At 38.6% G+C, this 27594-nt stretch overlaps 1 protein-coding gene and 2 pseudogenes across 1 annotated transcript; 2 read left to right on the forward strand and 1 right to left on the reverse strand.

Moving 5' to 3' along the window:
* LOC132051824 (F-box/LRR-repeat protein 4-like) overlaps positions 1-9395 on the forward strand; it is a 19901-nt pseudogene extending 10506 nt beyond the window's left edge.
* On the forward strand, positions 2891-4054 carry LOC132051823 (uncharacterized). Its single transcript, XM_059443054.1, has one exon. The coding sequence runs from the start codon at positions 3009-3011 to the stop codon at positions 3846-3848; it is 840 nt and encodes a 279-aa protein (XP_059299037.1). The 5' UTR covers positions 2891-3008; the 3' UTR covers positions 3849-4054.
* A 13108-nt stretch (positions 9396-22503) lies between the features above and the next one.
* LOC132054461 (S-adenosylmethionine decarboxylase proenzyme 4-like) lies at positions 22504-23760 on the reverse strand (annotated as a pseudogene).
* Between the last annotated feature and the right edge of the window lie 3834 nt (positions 23761-27594).

The following is a 27594-nucleotide window of genomic DNA, read 5'->3' on the forward strand; positions in this document are numbered from 1 at the left end:
TATTAAAGACACTGAGATTTAAGTAGTTCAAAATTTAGTAATTTTTTCTTGGAGTTTTGAATTGTCACATTTCAAGCACCATAATAAGATGTTGGAGTTTGAATTATGGCAGTTCAAGACTCTATGAAAAGTTGTTTTCGTGTGACGGTCACATGTTCGAGCCGTGAAGTAGATCACTAATGTCTTTGCGTTAGGGCAGATCTCGTCTACATCACACTGCTGGAATGCGGCGCCCGAACACACTGCGAACGCGTACGCCACTTTGTGCGACGGCCGCCCTTCCCCTTCCAAAACTCTACAGAAAGATGCTGGACTTCGAACTCTACCAAAATGTGCTGGAGTTTCACTTGTAAAATTTTCAAACTCCAAAATATTATATTAATTTTTTTCGAATTTTAGCTAGGATATTTATATCTTGAGCCGAGGGTCTTTCGGAAACAGCCACCCTACCTTTTAAGGTGGGGGTTAGGTCTGCGTACACTCTACCCTCCCCAGACCCCACATTGTGGGATTCTACTGGGCTTCTTGTTGTTGTTGTTGTAGCTAGGGTATTTATGTTTCAGCTTACCAAGGACTTGACCTTAGATAGGAAGATATGAAAGTCGCGGATCAGGGTAGAAGGTAGTTAAGCGTTTTCTCACTCTCCCGTGGGATGTGCTGGGTGGATAGATAGAATTAGCATTATTCACGTAGTTTCTGACTTTGGATTTCTACTACTATAGTTTGTTTCTTGTGCTTCGGTTATCGCTTTATTTTGCTCTGGACATTATGTTGCTTTCTCTGTTGTTGGCTATGTCTTACTATATCTTTTTAATTCCATATTTTATTTTTTAACTTCTTTGTTACGTGTCATTTGAGGCGGTGGTCTTTCAGAAAGAGCCTCTCCATCTACCATCTACCATCTACTCGAGGTAAGCATATGGTCTGCATATGGTCTGCGTATACTTTACCCTCCCTAGACCCCATTTTTGGAAATATACTGGGCATGTTGTTGTTGTAGCTAGGGTATTTATTTTTATCTTAAAAATAATTAATTTTCAATTACAGTTTAAATGGTAAGTAAATTTTGATTTCGAATTTGTATTGTAGCTTGGACTTGGTTTCATAGTAAAACTGAGATTAGAATGTGATAAAATTCAAGAACACCATATTAAGAGGTAAATTCAATAGGAAAAATTACATAGGGTACCTAGTTAAGACTCTTTATTACTATATATATAAATATTTTTTCTTATTTACAAAACATAACGATATTTTACAAAATATAGCAGATTATACGAAAAAAATCCGAACTTGGAATTGTTTGTGCACTTTGCCCTGTTTTGCCGATTCCACACTTTTTTCTTCGTATTGAAAGTTTTTCAACCTCTTTAACAGACCAAACCTTCAATGATGCTTTTCTTGCTTGGGCCTTTGCCCTCCTTTTGTATGTATATATAACCCGATATCAATTGGAGAGGCAGACATAGGGGGAAAGCAACTAGGGAAAGAAAGATACGTATGAACGAAAAATAAAAAGTAAGAAATAGTGGAAAGAATTTAACTTCTTTACTGAGTAACTTAGGTAGATTTTATTCGAAGCTCTATTTTGTTGGTGAAATTGAGAAAATATTCGCTACAACAAGAAAACGAAGAATTAGCCAAAAACCTGTTAAATTTTGGAGTCTTCACTATACCTAAGTACCGAAATCTAGAACATCATGAATCACAAAGCCTTTGTCTCAAAATTCCATTGTCAGCCATTAAAAGAGTTCGAAGCTCAAATTCTAAAAATCGATAACAATGTACTTCGTTTCGAGTGGGTTATATGTCAAAAGAACCAGAACGTTGAGGGGAGTTCGAATCTAGAATTTGAGGCTATTTGCGTTAGATTTGAGCTACTTTTGGACTAAATTTCAGTCCTAGTTTGTTGAAGTTCGAAGTTACGGTCAAATTGTATTAAAGTTGTATGATAATTGGACATGGGTTGTATGAAAATTGTATTTTAAGTTTTATATGTTGTATTATTTGTATTAAATTTGTATGAATATTGTACGAAAGTTGTATATCATGTTGTTGTAGTTGTATTAAATTTCGAAAAACCTAACATGAACTTTATACAAAAATTATACAGTTATATACATATTTCATATCGATTTTATACAGTTCTCATATCCGAAATTGTGACCAAAATTCTAAGCCTTGAATGATACACGGACAATGTGAGAATTCTAAGCTTTGAGCGAGATATACACATTTCATACACAAAATTTGAGCAAAATTTTTAAGCCTTGAACGAGAAGTACATATTTCATACAATTTTCAGGCAGTTTTCATACATAAAAAATTGAGCGAAATTTTAAAGTCTTGAGTTAAATATACACATTTCATAAACAAAATTTTGAGCGAAAATTTTAATCCTTGAGCGAAATTTTTTATAAGAAATCTATTGTTATATTTTGTAAACTGAAAAGTATGTCCTATTCTTACGTATGTATACGTCATTCTCCCAATTCGATAACACCATCTATTTCTGCGGGTCATTGGCACTTATGTCCCTATTCCCTATTTTTGTTGGACAATTTGCACAATTGGCTTTATTCGGGGGTAGACTTTAATTTTTGTCCTTCGCTTAAAATACCTCGAGATTCTTGGTTCGAACCACGATTCAGTCAAATAAGAAAAAGAATTTCGCAAGATAGAATTTTATAGCAAAATTAGACCTATTCGAGCAAAAATTAGCCTTTAAAACCTATTTTTTTAAAATAAAATTACAGCCGAATATTAAAAAAAAAAAAAAAAAGGCAAACTTTTACCTAGGCAAGGTTTGGATTAAGGCAAATTCTGCCATCAGGAAGGCTCTGTCTTAAACTTTTGCCTATTGTTAAAAGCCAAAACTTAAACATTGGCCCATTTGAAGAGCAAAACGTGCAATTTCTTCATTTCTGCGGGCTTCTTAACGCAACCCGACTAGACAGAACTTGGAAGACGATATTTCTATTCTTCATTCTTCAATTTTCCACACGAAAATGTCAAAATCTCCATATGTTATCAATCACATCAAATTGATAGCATCCTCTTTCTCCCTATTTCTATTCTTCATTTTTCAATTTTCATCTCCAGTTTCCTCAATCAGAAAAGATTCAAGTCTTCAACACAAACATACCTGTAAAACTACAGTTCAAGGAAGATACTTAATCGCTGATGATATAGGTCAAGTTTGCGATGCCCTGTCCATCGATCCAATTTCTCGCTGTTGTCGTGGCAAACAAGATCAATTTTCATGTAACGGTTGCAATCTAATCTCACAATGTTGCAATTCATATGAATTTTGTGTTTCTTGTTGTTTAAATCCATCTAGAACACAAAAACATCTAGCTCTAAGGGTTAAAATAGCTAAACCTACAACATCAGGGACTTATTCGACACTTTTCGATTTTTGTAAGGGTAGATGTCGACATAATTCAGAAAGTGTGGTACATGAAAACGCATATTTAAGTGAATTTCATCATTGTTTTTCTATACCAACATCTAACACTTCATCTAGTGTACAAACTGAAGTGAGATTAGCTGGTATTAATATTGTGATTGGGAAACAAGGTGAATCGTGCGATTCGGTGTGTAAATCGAGTGGTTTATCGTGTGTTCCGAATAAATTTATGTTGCTTAATCAGTGTGAAATGATGCATAAGTATTTGAGTTGTAAAGGTGGATGTTTGTCGAGTGTTGGAGCTGATCAACCTGCTGAAGTTGTTGATGATGCACCAAGAGATTTGAATCCTGGAGCGTGTTTGTATACGTCGCAAGTAAATATGTTGTCTTGTGATGGATCGCATCAGCATACGAAGAGGCTATGCCCCTGCGCGTAGTGTGGTGAATTTCGCGTCCTCAATCTGTATTGATTTAATCCATCATTTTCGATATATGTGTCTTACTTTCCTATGTCATTTTTTTTATATTTAGTAACTCTTTAACTCCAACATGTAACATGACATGTTTAAGAACATTTAAACATTTTATACACTTTTAGTTTAAGACCACAAGATTTTAAGAAGTCTTCTTTACTTTTGTTAAACTTTGTGTCCAGTCAAACTAAGACACATAAAATGAAACAGAGGGAGTACTTAGATTTATGAGAGAAACTGCTGAGGGGATCTCATTGTAGATAGTTAGATTCCTTGTCACTAGACTCGGAGTTTATTTTTGAAACTGGTAATGTTTCTAGACTCGGAGTTTATTCATGACAAAGTTGTACTTACTGTCGCCCAAGGAGCCCTCACTTGAAGGTTCTAAAGCTACAATGTGTCAATGTTTCAGATGCTCTGCAAGGCGTTGGTACTTGCTGTTTGTCAATTTGAAAATAAAAATAAAAAAATGCAGGTACCGAACACCGGCTGGGAAAACAATAAAAAAAGAAGTGAGCTTTTTTAATGTACATTTATATTTGAGGCCTTCCTTTCCTTCCATATTGTCCACCAAATGCATGCTGGATTTATAGTTCATGCCCTTCTCTGCTTCCTACTGATGCCTCTTCCATTCCAACTGAGTGGAAACTTCCTGGAAGCCCTTTCCTTTTGGAGATTGTTGAATGATTTCATGATTTGGAATGATAATGGTAAGAAGATCTACATAGTTAAATCAGCATACAACATATTAAAATCTACTGAGCAACAAAATACATGCTGGCCTTGGACGAACATTTGGAGAATCAAAGCTCCTTTTAAAATGATATGTTTCTCCTGCTTGGTGGTCAGAAAAGCATTTTTAACTCATGAAAATCTGCAAAGAAGGGGAACTCGGTTAAGCTCAAGATGCTTCCTATGTCAGGAGATAGTAGAAAGGAGGTCAGCAGATTTTTTTGCTTATGACTGGCCTGAAACGGGTCATGCCATTGTCTACACTTGGAGCTGTGAAATGCTGGAGCAATGTGGGGGGAAGGCAGAAGAAGTGGTGGAAATCTATCCCAGCTTGTATATGGTGGACTGTACAAGAGAGAGAGAGAGCAATGCAAAGTGTTTTGAAGACAGCGCAGCTTTATACAGAGAATTAAGATGACTTGTATGTGGTCTTTGTATTTTTGGTGTAACTAAAATTATGTAGAGGATACTAGAGTTTTTAGCATCCTTCTAGCATTTGTAAGAAGAAAGTTTTTTCACCTTTCTGTATTGTAAATATGGTGCCCAGCATTTCCTTAATGCTGATGAATACAATGTTAAAATTCTCAGAAAAAATAGAATCTCCCTAAAAGTTCCTCGCGTTGCCCACTTCAGCTTAATAAAACATTACCATAGTAGCAGACGTATTATTGCAGTATAGAAAAATGTAACAGTTGTTTTCCATCTCTTTCTCTCAAATGTAGCACCTGTTGCACAAGTTTATCTTTAGTTTTAACCAGCCTCATGTGCTGCCACACAAGTCAATCCACCCTGAGGGGAACATGTGAAATCTGTTTCCAAGGTCATCTCAAGCTATGTTTGATTCCTGCCTTTAAGTCCCCGCAACAAGATTTAACAGAAAAATATATCTTTGCTGTCTGGTGTCCAAAAGACACTAGTTGTATCGTCCTTCTTCCTTGGCATTCCTGCAATAACAGAAGAAAATTGTTCAGCCTTTAAATTTCCCAATCATTTAGCTTTCTTCTCATACTTACTTGCCGTTCTGTGTCTGTGAAATAATGACAGTCTTGCTTCAGTGTCTTGCACTATCTGGAAGAAGTTTGGCAATCGCTCCTTAAGTGGAGTATTCCCTATCCATTTACTATTCCGAAGGAAATTATTCATTTATTCTATACCTTAAACCTGATGCTTTATGAAAACTTTTGGCATTGACCTCTTATGTGCTTCCATACACATTACACATGACAAGTTACATTGAGGTGCTCCATCTGTTTATTCATTCCACTCTCCTTATCCATCCCTCCACAAGACTTCTTCCTCTCCTAAATACCTCCACAATTTCTTGTCCTCTTATGAATACCCCCACAGCCGTTTCATCAGTAAATTTTTGTTTTGCAGCCTCAGATTTCTTATGCACAAATGACCCCTTTTTTGTGTCCTTGATTACATTGTCCGAGCTAATCAAATTGAATACCTTTCTTTCTTTGTTAACCTCGTCCTTTCTAATTTATCTAACCTTTTTCTCAGCTTCATCCTAATTGGAAACAGTCACACCACATATGTAGGCAATGTGTCTAATAAACTGTTGATGAGCACCAGCCTTCACAAAAGTGGTATAATTGACTGAGTAATGTTTTTCTTTTTCTTTTTTTAAAATGTGCTGAGACCGTTATTTTCCTGTTCAAATATAATGTTTTCGTTTTTTCTCTTTTTTGTGTCCAATGGATGGAGTGTATGATACAGTTATCAAAACATACTCCGGAAAAAAGGAAAAAGTTACCTGTGGCTTGGAGTGGAGGTTCAATCCTATTCAAAGTCATATCAGCAAGCCCCTACTCCCTTCCTCCCATAAATTAAAGATGCAATTCTTGTTTATCTGTGCGAGCTTTGTTCTCAGGATGACTCCCTTGCTATTTTATTCCCTCTTAACATATTTGATTATTTTCTGTGCCATTATCTTCTTCTAGAATGACAAACTTGCAACAGCTCAATTTTGACCTTATAACTACTTTGATTAACTGGACACATCACTGTTATCTGCTCCTCTCTTTAGGTTATTACCACAGCATCCAAGAGACATGAGTAGTCCATGGGAGGCTACAGTTACCATCTTCTTTCCCCCTATATTACTTCTTTCCAATCAATCACAACATCATAACTTACTAGAATTATTTTTTTGGGGAATGTTTTTTTCCTCGTCTCTCTCTCTTTTTTAAGGAATCCTTAAGCGACTAGAGAACTCTACTGTTGGGTAACATTTGTAGAAAACCATATTATAGTGTAGGTTCTCCATGCTTTGGTACAAGGCTTGTATAGGAGGTTTTCCCGCATTGATTTACTTTATCAAAAAGAGTTTTTTTTTTCTTTTTTAAGTGGAAGGTGATTTCATAATTACTAGGTGCAAGACATGATTTCTGAGTAGAAGATAAAGAAGATAACTGGGCAGAGTAACTGGAAATAGGTGCTGACTTGTGCATTAAACATTTTTGGGTTGGAAGTAGCAAACCAGGCTTCTGTTTCTTAATTCCCTTTCAGATGAAATAAGAAACAGTTGAATCAGAGAGAGAAAAACCCCAACCCTGCCCCCTCCCAAAGAAAGTAAAAGAAGAAGAAAGTAGTAATATTATGCAGAGCTTAGAAACAGTTCTTCGTGATACACACACAAAGACTAAAAGGAGGAAGGTAGTAGTAATGATGAAGAACGTAGAAATAGTTGTACGGAGAAAGACTGAGAAATGGGTAATATGAAGATATCAGATTCAGATTTTTCTGAAGATATCAGATTCAGATTTTTCTTAGTGGATGTCTCTGTTGCCTCTATAGATCTTTTGTTGGTTTCAACTAGTTCTTGATGTTTTCTTTTTCTTTATGATGGGAAGTTTTACCCGGTAATGTTCTTTCAAGCATTTCACTGCTTTTGAACATTAGCATACTGCTTAATGAATTTAAAATAGTACGTAATTTTGAGTTGAGAGTTACAAATCAAAAAATGAAACTCTGACTTGGAGTTTAACCTGACATCTACCCCTGATAATTTTTGGGTTAATGATGTCATTCAAATTTTTTACTGCTTGTAATTGCCCATCAGATGGTGAATCTTTTAGGCAGGCTTCTTGTTATAAATTTGTTTTGGAGAACCACTTTAGCTGTTGAATGGGGTTTCTTGAAGAGGCGTATTCCATGTGAAAAGCAATTTTTGCTTTAGGCAGCTTTTAATTGTCCCTAAATGATGTAATTTCTTTTATTGGTGAAATCTGGCTTTTGCTGTATTCTTTGCACTTTATGCCGAAAACTCAATTGTTTTATTTGAAAATACTGCTCGTTTCATCTGATTTGATAGGTTGGAAATAAGAGAATTATAGCTGTTGTTGAGAACTGTAAATTTCTTACAGACCTCAGTCCTCGATTCTGAGATAGGTATGAGATTTCTCGTTCTCAACTAATGTCACCTTATTTTTAATTTGTTTCTCATCATCAAGTTTCATGCTGATAAAACTGTCAGACAGCCTCTTCCTTTCTTGCACTACTTTCTTCTTCTGTTGTCCTGTAGATTTATACTTGAATGCTCTTTTAGATTTGTGCTCCTTTTGGCGCTCTGGTGCTGCAAGAGGCCACTTGTCCCTTTGAAGATGAAGATTGTCTAGGCTCAATGTTCATCTGCTTCTTTATTGCTTCCTGTCCCTGCGTCCAGTGAAAAATATTCTATATGGTAAGGTTCAGCAAATTTTATCTAATTGGTTCCTTGCTTTAGAAACTTTTCTTTTATTGCGTAATGTTGACCTGTTATATCTTCCATGGCAGATAGTTTGAACTGCTTTTTAATCTGAAGCTTGCTACTTAACTACCGCTTTAGTGGCTTTAATAAGTTATTAACTTCTGTTTAATTACCAGAGTAGGGGTTGAAGCACTTGTGGCTATTGGTGAAGGTTGCTCTTTGCATCATTTTAAGGTTAGTGGCTGCCACCAAATTAGGGATGCTAGAATAATAGCCATAGCAAGGGGATGCCCTGAACCCAGTTACTTGGATGTGAGTGTTCTCCAGGTGTGTCAACTTGTACTTGCTCTTCTATAGTGGGACAAAACATTGCATTGTCAAAGCCTTTGGGGTATGTTTAACACATCTAAGTTCATTAAGCAATTACATAAATTGATTTAAGGTGATTAGGTGACAACTTAAGTTACATTAAAACTACTCAATTGGTGTAAGCTTAAATTTGTTATTTCCTTACGACTACCTGCAGTTAATAAGGGGATTAGAATCATTATAAATAAGTACCATATATAACACACGTGCACATATTGCTTCCTTTTTAAAAGATTCTTGAAGGAGCAAAGAATTATGTTTTAGTCTTTCATTTAGCACTGGACACTTATTACCTATCGAATTTCGGCAGGATTTAGGGGATATCCCATTCTGAGGGATATTGTGCTGTCACACTGTCTGCAAATAACAACTATAGGTTTAAGTTATCTTGTGAAGAATTGTACCTTGAAACTTGTCACATGGTCTATTGCCCTGGTATTACCGCTGCTGGAGTAGCCACGGTGATAACAAGCTACATAAATATAAATGAAGTTCTTGTAGAGAAGTGGAAAATGAGTCGAAGGACCAAAAGGAGAGCAGGATACATCATCTCCCATCTCTCTGTTGATCTGTATATCTCGACATGCGTTAGTAATCTATTCCTTGCAGCTCCAATCAAAAGCAACCTATCGTGTTGGATAGCCAGTTTAAGATCTAAATATCCCCGACATAGAAAAGGCCTAGTGTTGTGACAGTTTGTCTTTCACTTTTCTTTATCTGTAATGTTCTTTTAGTGTGTGTTTTGTAGTAAATCTCACAGAACTGTGCTAGTAGATTGACTTTATTGTAGAAGGTTGTTACTTTTAATGTTTTTGTATTTTACCTATTCTACTTAAGGAGTGGGGTATGGTGTGGCTTGTACCCGTTCCGATTTGTAGCACAAAATGCATGTTTTGTTTTTATAAGGGCATGCTGCTGCCAAAATCCATTGTTGTCTTATGTGCCTTTCTGGCATCCGAACAAGAGCTAATGCATAATCTAAGATGCTGCCTGATAAGGGCACATTCTAAAACAACTTTTCCATCTTCTCCAATTGAGGGTTTTGACTTTGGATCATGTTGAAAAGATGTACTCTTTGAAACACGCAGCTCTAAAGCTACATTTGGCACAATCATTTAGTCACAAGATATGCAATTTTTGTAGTGAAAAAGTTACAAGGGATGCTGTTAGAGCTGCAGATATTACATGAACCTTAAATTAACAACTGCTAGGAGTAAAGTTTAACGGAAGAAATACAGTTGTTCATATGTAATTTGTCAAAAGGTTTATGTTATGTATCTGCCAATGGGAAGAATCTTTTACACTCGAGTTTTATGTCTACCCAAAGTAGGTTCTTGAAAGAAGCTAAATTATATAATATATTTTTTCTCCATCTTCTCGCATTCACTTTATGTGAAAGATTTGCCGACAAAAGAGTCTAGATGCTTTACAAAATAGAAGAAAAAAAAAAGTGCAATCTTGTGTTGTCAATAATTACGACATATGTTTGCAAGTAATGAGTAGTAATAGTGCTTCAAATTCTTGGAATAGGATCATATTGAGCTAAAAAGACCCAACTAATTGCGCCACGTATACTTAGTTCCTCACACATACTATTAAATCCAACTTTCAAAATACAAAGGTGATATTTAGAGCTCACTTTTGTGTTCAACGCATGCTCAACTCCTTTATAACACACCCAACACAGAGTAAGTAATAGTGTACTACGTGTTAAGCAGATATTGATTACTTATTAAATAGTATATAGTTTCTTCTTCATTAGCCAGTGAAAGTAATTAATTCCCACTATCTTTAACAATGGCACACATTACTATCAAATAGAACTTTTACACTCAAGTTTGTTTACCAAATTATACCCCACACACGGTGAAAATTCATGATTAATCTGTTCAGTGTTTATTTAAATTAAAATTTAAAGCTAATGGAGTGACTCAACAAACTAAGATAATTAGGTTTCATTCTTTTGCAATAGCCTCATCAAGAATATTGCCTAAGGATTTGAGTGCAGAATAGACAGCAGGTTCTTCATTTTATAAGTTCAGTGACTCCTTTTTTAATCCTTTTTCTTTCTGAATCCTCCCAATTCCCATTTTCTTGATAAAACAAATGGTCTTAGTCTTTTTCCACTCCCTTGCCCGATGTTTCATTCTAGCTTTTTTATATATGAGAACAAGCTAAGAATGTGCTCTTGCATGCTAAAATTAATGTAGAACATGATTGCCAATATTTCGTTATATTTTTGGGGTTAGGTCTTTGTGGAGGGGGAGATAAATATAAAACGGACGAAATTCCAATTTTAATTGGATCAAGATTAATGGACAGTGCAAAATTATTGTTATATATCGTGATAAAAAGCTGGTAGTGGTTCATTGCAAATTGGTGTAGATCAACAAACAATTTATAGTCTGCGATAAGAAAATGGATTTGGGTGTAATTTAACCTTAAAAGGTAGCTTATGAGGGGAAAATTGTTGAAAATCATATTATGCCTAGACCGGTCAATTGTAACATCACGCGGACAAAATAATATAGTAACAATATTGAATAAATCAAGAATTGAAATAAATCTGACTCTAATACTAAAATAATAAAAACATATATATTTAATTTACTTCAACTCTAAAAATTAACTCATTAGATAAAAGTTATTTAAGAATCATATATGGAGACCAAATCCATTTCGCCTGCCCCTATTTTCGCTTTAATAACTCGATTATTTGTCTCTTTTCTAAATAATTATTAATATTAGTTTATTACCTCTTTGTGCATGCGAGATGCTTATAAGTTCATCTAAGTAATAAAAAATAAAAAACTACAGCGAATCACGCATAAGCGCGATATGGATAGTATAGTTACAAAATGACGGTTGACATTATTAAAATTGACATGTCTGATATAAACATAGTAGATAGCAGCTTGCAATATTAAAAGAAGCATTTATTAATCAGTTGACCTTGTACTTGTAATTTAGTTCTCCCTCTTTCCAGATTTTATGTCACTCTTGCCAAATCCAAAAAAAAAAAAAAAACATATTTTTATATGAATTTTTTTGTATATCGATGATGTAAATATTATTTATGTGCTAATATATTAATTAGTCATAGTATATTGTTACTTTGTTGAAGGTTAGCGAATTAAATATGATATATGAAGAATTATTGTTATTGTAGGTCAATTTATGTGATGGTGTAAAAAGTTAATACACTATTACTACACACCACTTAAACTCTTTTTCCTATTCAGAAACTATTTGATCTTAGGAACTATTCTATTTCACTCTTGTTATGACGAATTATGGAAACCTCACCAATCATAAATTTGATTTTTAATTAGGAGAGACAATAGTGAAGTACCATGTGAGACTTTCATTATCACTTTGTATTTAATTGTTAATGGTAATTTAAATTAGCATATATTTAGTTTATCTGACAATTTTTTCTTTATCTTCATATCCAGTAAAATGAATGCTGCATAAAATAAAACGGAGAAATGAAAGTACCACGCATTTGACCCACGCATGAAGATGATGAATGTCTTGACGTAATCCTAGCTAAGTACTTACTGTTCGTGTCATTTTAGAAGCACGCTTAGTGTTACGCGGCACCTTCTTGAGATGTTTAGAAGGGCGACGTAAGGCTAAGTAATCCGACTTCCGTGTGATCACTATCCGCTAACCTGAGGTTCCCTCTACACGCTAGACTAAATTGTCAATGCCGTGTAGGAAAACCGTATCGTCAACAATTTGCAATGAGAGAATTGAAAACGAAAATGCTTGCTTGTATTAACGAGAGAATTGATTACAAGCGAGTTTGGGGTGGAGAGAGAACACCTTTGCGTAAGATTTGAATGCTTTTTGATTTCACCAACTATATCCCCCCTAATAATGCTTTAAAAATAAAAACCCAAGTTACGAGGAGTAGACATAAAAAAGCTAGAGAATCACACTACAAGAACAGAAGTAAACTATTCTATATTTACATCAAAAGTGACCTAAACTAGAGCGGGGTCCATTCTGACAACTTCGGATCAAGAAAGATCGCCGTGCGCACCGGGGTGCGGGTATCTCAAGCTGGCGCGTGGGCATCGTCTTGCTCGCGCGGAGCTAACGGCCGAAGGGCGCGGCGGGGCGGCGACGGTCGGGCCTTTGCGCACGGGCTACAGCGTGGGGCATGGGACGGCGATTGTGGCGAGTGTTGAGGGCGGCTGGCGGCGGGGCTGGGGCGCCGGGGCCCCAGTGGGCACGGTCACGAGCAAACGATGGGGTGACATTAGCATAGGCGTTCTTGTCGCTTGGTGCGACCGAGACCACGGGGTCGTCCACCGTGACCGGGGGCCATGGGGTGCGACCAAGGGGTCGTTGGGCATGGCGGTAAATCCCCATGACATTCTCCCCCGCGTGATTTGGTGACATCCCGGAGCCATGGCACACAAGGCAATCATCAATCAAATCTGGAAGGCACTTGAGAAGTCTTTCACCACTTTCCCGTGTGTTATCCTCGACGCATCGCATCATATCTATTTCACCGGAACTCACGGTCTTTTCCGTGATGCGCCGAATCGCCGATCATCAAGTATGGCCTACTTTCTTTTTCCGGATGTTTTGTTTGCTCGAATATCGGGTATTATGAGCTGGCTCCTTGAGGGATCATCCTTGTCTTCCTGAAAATGTTTCAATAGGCTAACATGGAAAACTGGATGGATCTTCCACCAAAGTTGGGATATCAATACGATAAGCCACTTCCCCCGCGTTTCCTGATGGACAAGGTCGATATATTTTGCAACGGGCGGAGGTCGCTAGTCCCCGCAAGTAATAGTACCGCTTTAGGATTTTCACCATCACTTTGTCACCAACTTGATACTCCGCGACGACGATTACGAGCGATGTTTCTTCATCCTCTTCTGGGCCTTCTCAAGGTAGCTCCGCACTATCTCTAGGTTCTGCTCCCATTCCTTAGAGAAGCTAGCAGCTCTAGGAGATTTAGACACATTTGGGGCATCAACAGTATATGGGAGGAGTGGTTGCTGCCTGGTAACAATTTCAAAAGCGCTCTTGTTGGTACTCGAGCTCTTTTGGGCATTGAAACACAACCGAGCATCCAAAGAGCTTCCCCAATTCCTGCGGGAACTAGTCACAAAGTGCGAAGATAGTCCTCCGGCGTACCGTTTGAACCGTTCCGTCGGCCCAGTCGAGATTGGGGATGAAAACTCGAACTATGGCTCGACTTGGAACCCGTGCACTTGAAGAGCGGGTCCAAAGTTGCTAGTGAAGCGAGAATCGCGATCGCCTAACAATATCCACGGCGGACCCCAATATTTAACAATGTGAGCAAGAAAGAGTCGAGCCGTCTCTTCCGGCGAAGCATATTTGGGGCCGCAATTAAAGTAGCATATTTGGAAAAGCGATCCACATGACCGAATGGTGGTCGGATCCGAACTTAGGCGAGCCCGGTGATAAAATCTAGTGAGACACTTTCCCAAGGCCTCGTTGGGACAGCTAGAGGCTGCAGCAGACCCGCCTGGGTCAAGCGATCGGACTTGTTGTTATATCCCGTATTTTTGTACGATGGAATATCTTAAGTTGGTTGCGACAAGTTATGGATAAGGTTATTTTTTTTTCCGACTTTGTTAGAGTGCACAAGTTGCATGTTCATCTTTTCATTGGCATGGAGTGTTAAGGGTAAATTTGGAATAAGGAAAATTTGGGGTTAAAAGTGAATTATGGAAAGTTGAGCATTTCATGAAAATTAAGGGCTAGAAGTGAAATTATGGAAACTTGATAATTCATGAAAATGGCCATATGTGGCCATGTGTGGGGTGTGGGCCATGGGCCACATGGCTAAATTATATATGTAGTAAAAGATGACCATTAAGTCATCTTCCTAAATCATCCCCCTTTATATAGAATTTTGTAGAACCTTGGAGAAAAAAAAGGGGAGGTTCGGCCATGACAAAGGAAAATTGGTGTTCAAGAATTGACCAAGAAAAATTATTTTCTTAGCTTTTACACTAAGTGGAAGGTCCTTATCAACATGGGATAGTTGTTGGAGCAAGCAAACTCTTCTTTCTTGCCAAACACACTCTGGCCTAATGAAGAAGTGAAGTGGAGAAAGGTAAGATTCCATCTTTCATGTGTTGTGAAAGTGATTTGTACATGTTGTGATATGTGAAAAGAATGAAATTCATGAAATTGTGGTGTGGAAGTTGTAGCCGTGTACATGTTGCTTTGGTGTAGGAATGATGAATTAATTGTATTTAGCATGTTTGAGTGTGGTTGTAGTGTGTAGAAATGGATGAAAATTTGAGAATTTATATATGTTGATGTTGGCAGTGTAGGTCAACTTGTTTTGGTAAGTTATGGCGAATTGATTTTACTTAATATTTTGGTTGTTGTTGTCATGGATTATGTGATGAGAATGAAGATATTGAATGATTCAAGTTGAAGATGTAATTGTTGTGTTGTGGCCGTGTATAGGTAGTGTGGTGTAGGAGTGAAGAACTAATTTTATTTAGTATGTTTGGGATGTTGTGTTGTGGATTCTATGATGCAAATGAAAGTTTAATGGTTCGAATTGAAGTTATAGTCGTTTGTGGTTTTTTATGGAAGTTAATGTGAATTAAATGTAGTTTCTTGAATCTATGGAAATAATGTTGTGAACGTGTGGATTATTGAAGTAGTGGATGAATTTGGAAGAAAGAAATGTATTGTTGTTGTTCTTATGGCATTTGGAAGTTTCGGGTAAGGTAGTATAATGGTTGAGTTGTTTTGAATATTGTGTGGATTGTTGGAAGCATTCTTGAATCTTATTTGAATGATCTCGGATTAGTATTTGAATATGTGGGCGTCGAGGTTGGTTTGAACGTATGTAGTCGAATTGAATGAATGGAATGTTGTCGAATTATATGGAAAAGAATTACTAATGTTAGAATACGTTTGGAATTGGTTATTGATGTTGTTTATATGGTTATTGGTATTGTTGTTGATGAATTTGGCCGAGTTGAATTGTCGGGGTTGTTGTACTTATAGGGAAAATGCTGCCCAAATTTCTGTAAATAAAGTGCGAGCTTGAAATGGGATTCCGAGGTGCCTATGACTAATGTTTGGTGTCTAATGACATGTTGTAGATTTTGAGAAGCCGAGACTTGAGTTTGGATTAGCTTAGGAAGCAATCAAGGTATGTAAGGCCTACCTTTCCTTCTTTTGGCATGTCTTAGATATGGCTAAGCTATGATACGTTACGAGCCTTGGGGGTAATTCTATTCTTAAAGTCCGAGCATGTTTACGATGCTTATTTGCTTCTTGATGTTGGCATCCTTATATGGTTAAGCTATGGTTTATATGTCTTTATATGATTGGTTTTCAAAAGTTGCATAAAAGTTGTGTTTGCAAAAGAGTTTTGTTCCTAAACGATTCCGAAACTACGAACGACCGTAACTTTCAAGAAAAGGCTCGGATCGCTTTGATATCTTCGCAAATGATTTCATGACGAGTAATGACTTTAACTTTCATAGGCGGGCCCGGATTGGGTTGACGCTCGTCCGTGGGTCCCGCGACTTTTCTTGTATAGTTCTGACGACTTTTTGAAAGAAATTAATATGGCTATTTTTCCGACCCCCGAGTATGGTTATATATTTATCTGTTGAGTCTGAAATGAGGATTTTTATACATATGATTTTGATACGTAACTATGATTTCCAAAGTTCTATTTGATCTGTTCCCGAGTGACGTTCGGAGGAAACTTGATTTGACTACTATTTTGGCTTTTAAATGAGGGCTTTTTTGATCATTCTGTTGAGTCAGTAGTGAGGATTTATGTGCATATGGTTTCTCGGTTTGTAAATGATGTGTTTTCCGGAGTATGATGTGTCCGGTCCGCCGAGCCCCTTTTTGGCCGGGAACCGTGTATATATTATGGTGCTATGATGTGTCTGGTACGCCGAGCCCCTTTCGGCCGGGTACTGTGTATATATGTATGATGTGTATTTTGAAATATGATGTGATACGAAGTCTGATATGTTATATGTATGGATTCTGGAATATGATCAGTTGGAATCGGAGCCGGTGGTGGGGCAAACCCAATGGTGGGGCAAACCCAATGATGAGGCAAAATTCCACATTGGTTTAGGCCAATCCCACATTGGTTTAGGCCAATCCCACATCGGTTAATGTTATCTCATATGATAAGCTATGATGTTATGATGTGTTACGGTATGTATATGATGATTTTTCGCTTATGTCACTCGGTCCGTTACGTGGGCGGGATATGCTACATGACATCGATATGCATGATTTGTATTTTTGTGAGTGAGCATTTTGGCATTCTGATCATTATATTTGTTTTCTGTACCTCTGATGTACGGGTTGTGTTTCAGATGCGAGCACTTTGGTATTCTGGTTATTATGCTCACTTTCCGTACCCCTTACTTTGGTTATGACCTTGTTGTCTGTATTTCATGCTTTGCATACTCAGTACATATGTCGTACTGACCTCCTTTCTTCGGGGGCTGCGTTTCGTGCCACGCAGGTGTATTCGGATGAGTAGAAGATATTAGCGTATGATGTTCCATTTGGATCGACGAGTTCCCATTTTCTCTCGGAGTGTTGCCGAGTCCGAGCATTTATGTTATGGTATCTGGGTTATGTTAGAGACTTTGCAGACAGGGTCATGTATGTAATATGTCAGTTTTGTAAGCGGCTATGTAAGCCGGTGTATTATTATGCATTATGTTACAGATTCGTTATGACTACGGATTTTATTTGATTTGAAAAAGACGAAAAGTATGTTGTTCTTTGAAAATTTTTCCTTATGCATTTTGACATGATTTGCGGGCCCAGTATGGTTATGTGTATTACGAAGTCAGCGGGTTCGCTCGGCCCTAGGTAAGGGTCGGGTGCCCATCACGCCCTATCGGAAATTAGGGTGTGACACTTGTCTTTCTAACACACTAAGCAAGTCCTCACATACTGAGCAACATCATCTGCCATCTGGGGCCAATAATATGCACGACGTAGCAACGCCATAGTCCTTTCCTCTCCCGGATGACCTGCCGCAGTATCGTGGCATTCCTTCAGAAGGGTCACCCGCAAGTCGCCTCCCTTAGGCACATAAAGACGGTTCCCTTTGACTCTGAGAAACCCATCTTCCATATAAAACTGGCGAGTTTTTCCCTGCTCTGCGAGGCTAATCAAATGTTGAGCAGCAGGGTCTTTAGGGAGCCACTCCCTTATCAGATCTTTTATCGGGGTGGAAACTTCGCTTCCCCTAAGGGCGGCGAGTAAACACACCGACGCTAAGTCAGCCCTTCGACTCAGCGCATCAGCAACCTGGTTGGTCTTCCCGCTTTTGTACTCCAAGTTAAAATTGAACTCTGCGAGAAGTTCCTGCCATCGGCTTCGTCGCCCGTTCCGCCCGTCGGGGTCATAAAATGACTGACAGCCGTGTTGTCCGTCTTCACAACGAACGGGGTCCCCAACAAGTAGTGCCTCCAAAGGCGTAGACAATGGACGATAGCCAATAGCTCTTTCTTTACGGGCAAAGATAGCGACGCCGTATCCTTTAGTTTCCGGCTCTCATAAGTAACCGGGTGCCCATCTTGCAACAACACCCCACCCAAGACGAAGTCTGAGGCATCAATCTGTACTTCAAAAGGCCTAACCAAATCAGGAAGGGCCAAGACTGGGCTACTAGATATAGCCCTCTTCAGCAAATCAAAGGCCTCCTAGCGCCTGGGAGACCAATCCCACGACGTGACTTTCTTCAAAAGCGCTGGCTACGCACAAAGAAATGGCCGAGTAACCTTTCACGAAATCGGCAATAGAAATTGCACAAACCAAGGAACGACCTCGAGCCATGGTTCACAGTATCCTTGGGCGGCGGCCGTCCCGTTAATCGTCAATTTTTAAAGCACGATCTTGGATCCGCCCTCTTCAATGACGTGACCAAGAAAGTCAATCAACCTCGGGCAAAGGAGTACTTAGGCGCCTTCACATACAATTCATGCTCCCTTAGCCGAGTCAACACCTTCCGCGGTGCCCAAGATGTTCCCGTAGCTGTCTTGCTATAAATTACAATGTCATCCGGTAGACCACCACAAATTCGTCGATATATTCATTAAAATACTCCGGTTCATCAAAGTGCAAAACGGGCAGGAGCATTCGTCCAAATGGCACGACCAAGAAGTCAAACGACCCATATTGTGTCACGCAGTCATTTTCTCGTTCATCACCCTCGGCAATCCTCACTTGCCAATACCCCGTCTTAAGATCAATCTTTGTAAACAGTTGCGCTCACCCAACCGGTCAAAATGTATCCGCCATCACGGATAGGGTACTTGTTTTTCACTCGTGATCTTATTTAGGGCTCGATAATCAAACAACGAGCCTTAGGTACCATTATGCTTTTTTTGGAACAACACTGGTGAACCATAAGGAGATTTTGATGGCACTATAATCCCTGAGTCCAACATTTCCGTCAATTGCCTCCGAAGCTCGGTGAGCTCGGGTTGTGACATTCTGTAAGGTGCACGAGCAGGTGGCTTCGCACCCGGCACCAGCTCGATCTCATGATCCACATTCCTCCTTGGCGGCAAGCGCTTTGGCAGCTCCTGTGGCATCACGTCTTCGAACTCCTTCAAGAGCTTCTTCACGGCCGTAGGCATAGGGCCAGAAGAACGCTCAATATCCTCAATACACAAGGTAGCCAAAAACGTGTATTCTTGTCTCTTGACTCCCTTGTTCAGTTGAAATGCTGAGATGTTCCCGTCCTTTATCTTTCCTGGTAGTGCAAGGATGAGGCAAGTCTTAGCCCCATTTATTCCCAACACCAACAGTGCATCCGCAAATGGAAACGGGATGACATAATTTTCCCTCATAAATTCCAATCCCAGTATCAGCTTGAAATCGTCCATGATGACAATGGACATATTCATCTTGCCTTCTAGAGAACTCAACTTGAACGGCACTCCCTTTGACGCTCCCCCAACCGGCATGGCTGGAGAGTTGATTGCCTTGACACGACCCCGGCCTTTCTCCACAACGAGACCAAAATACTCCACCTCAGTGGAAGCTAGATAGTTATTGGTGCAAGCGCTGTGTCCCACGGCCCTAACGGGCTTACCATTTACTCGCATATCAACGAACATCAAAGTCTTGCTTTTGCTAACATAGCGTTGGAGTTTCTCCTTTGGGGCCTTCTTTGTGGCAGCAGGAGTAGGATCTTTCTTCTTTCGAACACTGGCACTAAACTCGCCCTCCTCCTGGCATATGGAATTGAGAAATTGAGTGAAGGCACCCATGGGTTCCTCAATTTCCTCTATTTCTTAGATCTCCTCCTCTGCCTGATTCTGCTGGGCAGCATTCAACTTTCTAACCTGAGGACAATCAACCCTCATATGCGGTCCACCGCACTCGAAACATCCGCCCTTCGGAACGTAGGGCGCTCCCCATGGTTTTTTTGTTGGAGACGCGACACTCGCATCGTCGGACGAGGAAGTCCTAGAAATGGTTGGACCTCGGTCTCCCCCTTTCTACTAGGACCACCCCGTTGTTGTTATAGTTGTTGTGTTGGCCTCCTCTTATATTCCCTTCTCGAGGAGGCTGTTGTGGCTTGTCTTTTCGAGGCTCTACCTAATAGTCGACAAGGCACTCAGCAGCTTGTATGGCCCTTGTCACTGTGTCCACCCGTTGCCTTTGCAGTTCTGCGCGGGCATAAGGCTTCAGTCCTTCAATGAACGTGAAAAGCTTGTCTTTCTCACTTATGTCTCGAATACTCGCCCTCGAGTGTGGAGTACTCACGTACATAATCCCCCGAATCGACTTGGTCCGGCGCGGCTCACGAGCCTCGCGCGCATTGTACTCGACATTTTTTCGGAAAGAATTGCAAGCGGATAGCCGCCTTAGTTCCTCCCGTCGTCGATTCTCTTCCCCTGCCCTGATGGCTTCAAACTTTACCCGCCACCAAAGCTTAGCATCGCCTTGCAAATACATGGTAGCAGTTGCTACCTTTTTTGGTTCCTCCAACTCCCCCACGGCCTCAAAGTATTATTCAACGTCAAAAATGAAATTTTCAACTTCCTTGACATTTCGAGCACCGTGGTAGGCCATTGGCTCCGGTATCTTGATTTTCTGGGGCATAGGCGCATGATTTCCCGCCCCCGCCCCTCGGTTTCCTCCTGAGCACTCCATTTAGGGCCGCTTGAAAGATATTAAGCTGGCCCGTCAACTGATCAATAGTTTGTTGCATTGCAGCTATGTTAGCTGCATTCTCAACCCTTCCTTGTCGCAACAACTCCACAGTCTGTCGTGTTCCCTCAAAATTACGATTCATGTGCACGATGTCGTTGCTGGCCTTCGTTGTCTTACGGTCCAGGTCATCCATCCTTTCATCCATACTGGCCCTCGGTGCCAGGGCCGCATCATTCGGTACCGTCTCGGGCCCCTCGACAAATGCTTTGGAGGTCCGCAATGAGTTCCCCTTGAGTCTTCACCATGGCTGGTGACAAAACCCGTCAAAACTTTTTCCTTCGTTTGCTAGCCAATCCAAACTTGGCTCGATACCAACCGTTACGCGGCGCCTTCTCGAGATGTTTAGAAGGCGACGTAAGGCTAAGTAATCCGACTTCCGTGTGATCACTATCCGCCAACCCGAGGTCCCCACACGCTCGACTAGATCGTCAATACCGTGTAGGAAAACCGTGTCGTCAACAATTTGCAATGAGAGAATTGAAAACGAAAATGCTTGCTTGTATTAACAAAGAGAATTGATTACAAGAGAGCCGGGGTGTTCGATGGGAGAGAACACCTTTGCGTAAAATTTGAATGCTTTTTTATTTCACCAACTATATCCCCCCTAATAATGCTTTAAAAATAAAAACCCAAGTTACAGGAGTAGACATAAAAAAGCTAGAGAATAAACTACTCTATATTTACATCAAAAGTGACCTAAACTAGAGCAGGTCCATTACAGCAACTTCGGATCATGGCACTGCCGTGCGCACCGGGGTGCGGGCACGGTCGGGCTCGCGTGGGTGCGGCGTCGTGCGCCGCGCCGGGGCGGCACTGCCGCGCGCGGGGGGCGCTAGCCGCCGGGGCGACCGGGGCGTCGACGGCCGAGCACCGCGCGCGGGCTACCCGGCACGGGCGCACGGGCGTCGATCGGCAGCGCGGCGTTGAGGGGTTTAAGCTGCCGGCCACGACGGCGCTTTGGCACCGGCCGGCCGCGGGCATGGTCACGAGCAAACGATGGGGCGACATTAGCATAGGCGTTCTTGTCACTTGCGTGCGACCGAGACCACAGGTCGTCCATGACACCTCGCCGGGGCCATGGGGTGCGACCGCTGGTCACTGGGTACGGCGGTAAAGCCACCCATGACATTGAGAAATGAAAGTACCACGCATTTGACCCACGCATGAAGATGATGAATGTCTTGACGTAATCCTATATAGCTAAGTACTTACTGTTCGTGTCATTAGAAGCACGCTTAGGCATGGGAAAGCACAAGAAGGGAGCCCCATGCATTTTATATTTGTATTATTACGTGATCAATACGTACGTCTACTCTCTATTTTTAAACTATGGCAAAAGAAAAAGTGTTAAGACTTTACTAGAGAAATAAACTATAGTAGAAGCAGAAGCGGATGTAGCATTATAATTTGGGGTTCAATTGAACCCCAAATTTTTAATGCGGTGTACAAATTTATATGTAAAAATTTACTAAATTTACAATAAATAGTAGATATGAATCCATAACTTTAGAAATATAATGATTCAATGCTAAAAAATTTAAAGGTTAAGCAACAGTTTAAATCCAGATCGTACGAAAGAGAAGGTTACAAAATTCTCCCTAGGCGTGAGTGCGTGACAAAACATAAGTGGGGTATGCATTATCATAATGTATCAACACATGCCATATTTAGTAATTCTTTAATACTTCCGCCATATACTTTTTCAAACTTTTTCCCGCGTACACCATGCACCGTGAGATTATAGCATGTTAGTAGAGACGAATTCAGAATTTAAACGATGTATTCAACATTACAATTCACCTATTTTTTTATTGACGTAAAAGTTTGAAACACCACAGTTCCGGCAGCTGGAAATTCATCGATCGTGCAACTCCGCCTTTTCATCCCTAGTGGCTCGACGGCTTTAACAATTCTGGTCCAAATCTCTCTGTTACTGCCCGAACACGTTGTCGACACCGACATCGTCCCTGGTCGGAAAACCTTAACCACCCTCTTCAAAATTCCAACAATGTCATCACAATCGTCAATGGACCCCACACACTCATAACTCGCGTAACTAAAATCATCTTCCGGCGTTACATGAATCGTAGAGTAACGATCTCCATCAATCCCATTCATAGAGTATCCACAAGGATCAAATGCAAATTCACAAATCAAAGCATTCGGATTGATTTCTCCAATACCGGTTACCTCCATCGTGATTCTTGGCACTCTTTAATTCGTCACCTAGGTATATTGTTGTTGTTGTCTGAATTTTTAAAAAACTTTCGGGCAAGTACCCGGTCAAGATCCGTCATACAAATTTCCACCGTGAACGTATCACTAAGAATTGGTATTGGATAAAACTTATCACAAGCAGTAAAAACATGCCATGCATGTGAAGTAAATTTAGAAGGCATAACAGAAGCCTTTTTGTAACAAAGATGATTAGGCAATTGGTCTTGTACGTAAATAACTTCTTCCTTAAAACTTGTATGTGGATACGGTTGGGCTTTAGGGAAAATATAATTTCCTCGAGTGTACCTACACTCTGTTATGATAAGTCCTATTTGAGATGCAAAGTGGATGAATGGACGGATGGATTTTAACAACTGTGTTGTCCCACATGTCTTGATGATTATTTTGGTAGGGTATACAAAGAGGCTTGATTCTGATAGTACGTAAGAATCGAAATATTGGTTTGCAACAGCTGACACTACGGTGCACTGCACAGCATGTAATACTTCCTCCAAGGAATTAAAATCTAGTAGCCGTAGACCGCCATTGTCAATCACTGGATCATCGCCTGAGAAGTGTAGCTCAAGTCTCTTCTCAAATCCTTCAAATCCAGAAGCAGCCATTGATGAAGGATGTTCCTTGTTTTGGCTAGAAATTAAACAAGGGAATAGTGAAAATTTATGTGGAAATATGTTCCTTGTTTTTTGTTGAGTGTGAAGTGGATGTGACAAAACTGAAACAGGGAAGTGAGCATATATAGGTGAAGACCCCGTGTGTGGGTTGGGTGGCGGGGGGGGGGGGGGGGGGGGTAGGGGGTGGAAGACTGAGATTGTGACAGGGGGCATGCGGATGAGGCAAGCAAGAATAATGATCGTAAGCAAAAATATAAATACCAGATTATAATGGTTATTTTTTGCGTGAGAGATCATTTTTGGGACAACAACATGAATCCATATTTGTTCCCATGCGCATTTTTTCTTGTTCCTCCCACCTATATATCTATTTTAGTTCTCTCGGGTTTCAATTAATTTAGATTGTCGTGTAAAGTTCATTAAAGATGAACTATTTCCTATTTATTTATTTTCCTGTTTAAAGTTCGAACAGAAATTTTTTAATTAGACGAGAAATTACATCCGTTATATAATCCTTAGTGTTAGGGGTGTATATGGCCCGGGTTGGTTTGGATTTTTACCAAACCAAACCAATTACGTCGAGTTTTTAAATTCATAAACCAAACCAAACCAAACCAATAAAATTCGGGTTTTTCAACTTCGGATTTTCTCGGGTTATTTGGTTTTCTCATGTTTTTTTCCGGGAAAGTCTTCATACAATACATATAACTTTTACTTTAAAGATATCTTTAGTCCTAGTAAGAGACAACTATATTATTAAAGTGTTTCTTAAGAAAACAATACAAAATGTGAGATGAGTGATGACATTATATTAAAACATTCAACAAAAATGATAATAAAATAGGTTAAAATAAATACTACTAATTAATAAGCCATTAAAAAAATGACCATAATCTAAAAATACTAAAATAAGTACGGCTAATAAGTATTAATTATATGACAAAGAAAAAAGAAATTAAGTTATGTGTTTTCACTCTCCAAACCGATTATGCAAAACTAAGGAATAGATATTCAACATTATTGTCATTCCTAGTGTTAGAATTGAATTTCTTTTGTTAGCATTAGTGTTGAGTTGGTTTTGGTTTGTACTTTATTTGAGTTACTAACATCCATGAGATATAAAACTTATTAATGTTCAAAATTCTAAGTTCAAGCTTGAAATAATATGATAAAAGACAAAAAATTTAAGAAATATTTATAAATTACATTACAAATAAATATTTTATGCATAAAATGTTTTAAAAATTGCATACATGTACTGTCGGGTTGGTTGGGTTCAGTTTGACTTTTTTTTTAGCTAAAACCAAACTAAACCAATTATGATCGTTTTTTTTTTTTCAACACCAAACCAAGTCAAACCAAACTACTAGTCGAGTTTTTTTTTTCTTTTTTCGATTTGACTCGGCTTATAGGTTTGGTGCGGCTCGTCAGTTTTCTTTGCACACCCTACTTATTGTTATTCTATTTCTATTTGAGTACTTAAGTGCATTTCCATTGCTCAACAAACTACTATTTGGTAAGGTTTTGATTAGAAGTTAGAAAACGTTTTTTATTTGAGTCTTTCTAAAAAGATAATGCTCCATCCGTTCTAGTAATAATAATTTATGTGACACGATTACTCTTGGTTGTTTTAAGTTATGTGTTAGCATTTCTCTTTTAGTTATTCGATAAAATGATAACTTTCTAAATGTTAAAGAAGAATTTAACTTATACATCTTGTATTTTACTCTTAATGAAATGCTTTATAGCCACATGAATAATGTCATGACGTTTTTAAGATTATAAATTAAAAAAAATTTGTACTTAAGAAGTAGAAAGAATTACGATCCACATGTATTCCACCTAAGATGCAAACAATTCATCGACAATTAAAATAGATTAGATTAGTAGACCATGTAGCAATGTCGTAAAAATAATCTTTCGGAGGACAATAGGAGGACAACTGTTCACAAGTCAAAATACCGTCACCGTTGTACTTCACCCGTGCTATATCTCCGATAAAATGAAAATGACTAGTATAACATTATCAACTTTTCTTTTAAGATAAAAAACTCCTATATCTTCATATTTTATTCAAAAGGTTAGAGGGGATTTGATTACGTCTAACATATGCAAGTATAATAAATATGTGGATTGTTGACAATTAGAGAGGCCAAGTACACTCGTAAATCACGTGGTGTCTTAGAAGAAGAGGGACACAATTATAAACAAAGTGCTTGAATGCATGTCAAACGAGTATTGGATTATGCTATGCCGGCATGCAAGCCTTATGTATTATGAGTGCTTTTAAGCCAAAATAAGTTTTAAGCACTTTTGTAATGTTTGGGTAAAATGCAAAATACTTTTAAACACTTGTATTTAAGTCAAAATAACAAAATTAACCAATTCATGACTTTTGGCTTATAAATCAAAAATTATAAGTCCATCTAAGCGAGCTCTAGATCTCCCCTTGTGTAGATGCTCTCGAGTGCACACACCAGGCCAAAGCACTAGAAAACAAAAAAGAAGTATAAAGCCACCTAAATATTCCTTCCATCTTAATTTTATATCGTTTTTTCACTCGATGTCAATATCTTTTTTTTTTTTTAGTAGTGTCATTTAATTAGTACTAGCGAATTGACCCAATATGAGATAATTTGCTAACAGGAAGACTATAAATGTATAAATAACAATTACAAAATACCGATCTATTATATTCAATATTTTTGTATTTTGCCATCTGTAAATGGATATGTAAACTCCAAGTACCAAATACCAACATCGCAAATCAAAAGTTTTTTTTAATGGTAGGAATAATATCAGACTATAAGTTTAATAAAAAGTAAAATTAATCAATTTCAAATAGCATTTGAAACAAATTTGACCCTTTTATCTAAGGGTAACTTAAAAGTTGAGTGTGATTATTTTCGGGATGTATAGAGCGAGGCAATAGTTTTGGGAGAGGAGTGGGACAAAAAGACAATCTTTTGCCAAATGGTGAGTTTTAGAGAATAAAATAAAAATAAAAAAATCATTGGAGTTTTAAATAAGAAACAAATGATTTAGAAGGTATATAAGCGTCATAGACAATGTTATTGTGGCTGGCACACCCATATATTAGTGACCACATCCAGCCTCTCTATGCTGCATGCACACTAACAACCCCTCCCTACAAGTCTCGTAAGTCGTATAGACGTATATCCATCACCCACGCATATTAGCAAATTATATACATCTTTCAATTGCATCCATTATTAGAAAACATCTCACCCCTCTATCAAATAAAACTATATTTATATAAAATAAAAAAAAGGCACTCCCCTATCCTCCAGAAAATTAGGAACCCGTTTCTCCTTATTGTTATTACTAGTTTTGACGAACTAGTTATGACGAACGTGCGTTGCACGTGTGTATCGCGTCAATATATTTACATGTATTCACTTTTTTCTTATTTATAATATACTTTTAAGTTTGAGTTTACAGTACGTACACGCATGTATAGTTGATCAAGTTTGAGATAATTTTAGTTATAATTACTATTTGACATATAAAATTAATTATCTGGAAGAATTATGCGGTAAAAAGTCATTAATAGAAAATGTGCTACATGCATGAGATTTTTGGAGAAATTAACCATAAAGTGCATCATAATTAGTCTCTTAAGAATTTTCAAGTAACCTGTAAAATTTCAGTGCTATTTTCTTACATTAGTATTTATGAGATAAGTTAATTTTAAAGCGGTTGAATGGTCCATAAACATTAAGGACCAAAATGTAAACGATAATAACAAACCCAAAGCACCAATTATTATTTTTATTAAATTACAATAAACTCGTACAACAATCTA

Source organism: Lycium ferocissimum, chromosome 4, assembly GCF_029784015.1.
Source record: "Lycium ferocissimum isolate CSIRO_LF1 chromosome 4, AGI_CSIRO_Lferr_CH_V1, whole genome shotgun sequence".
NCBI lineage: Eukaryota > Viridiplantae > Streptophyta > Magnoliopsida > Solanales > Solanaceae > Lycium > Lycium ferocissimum.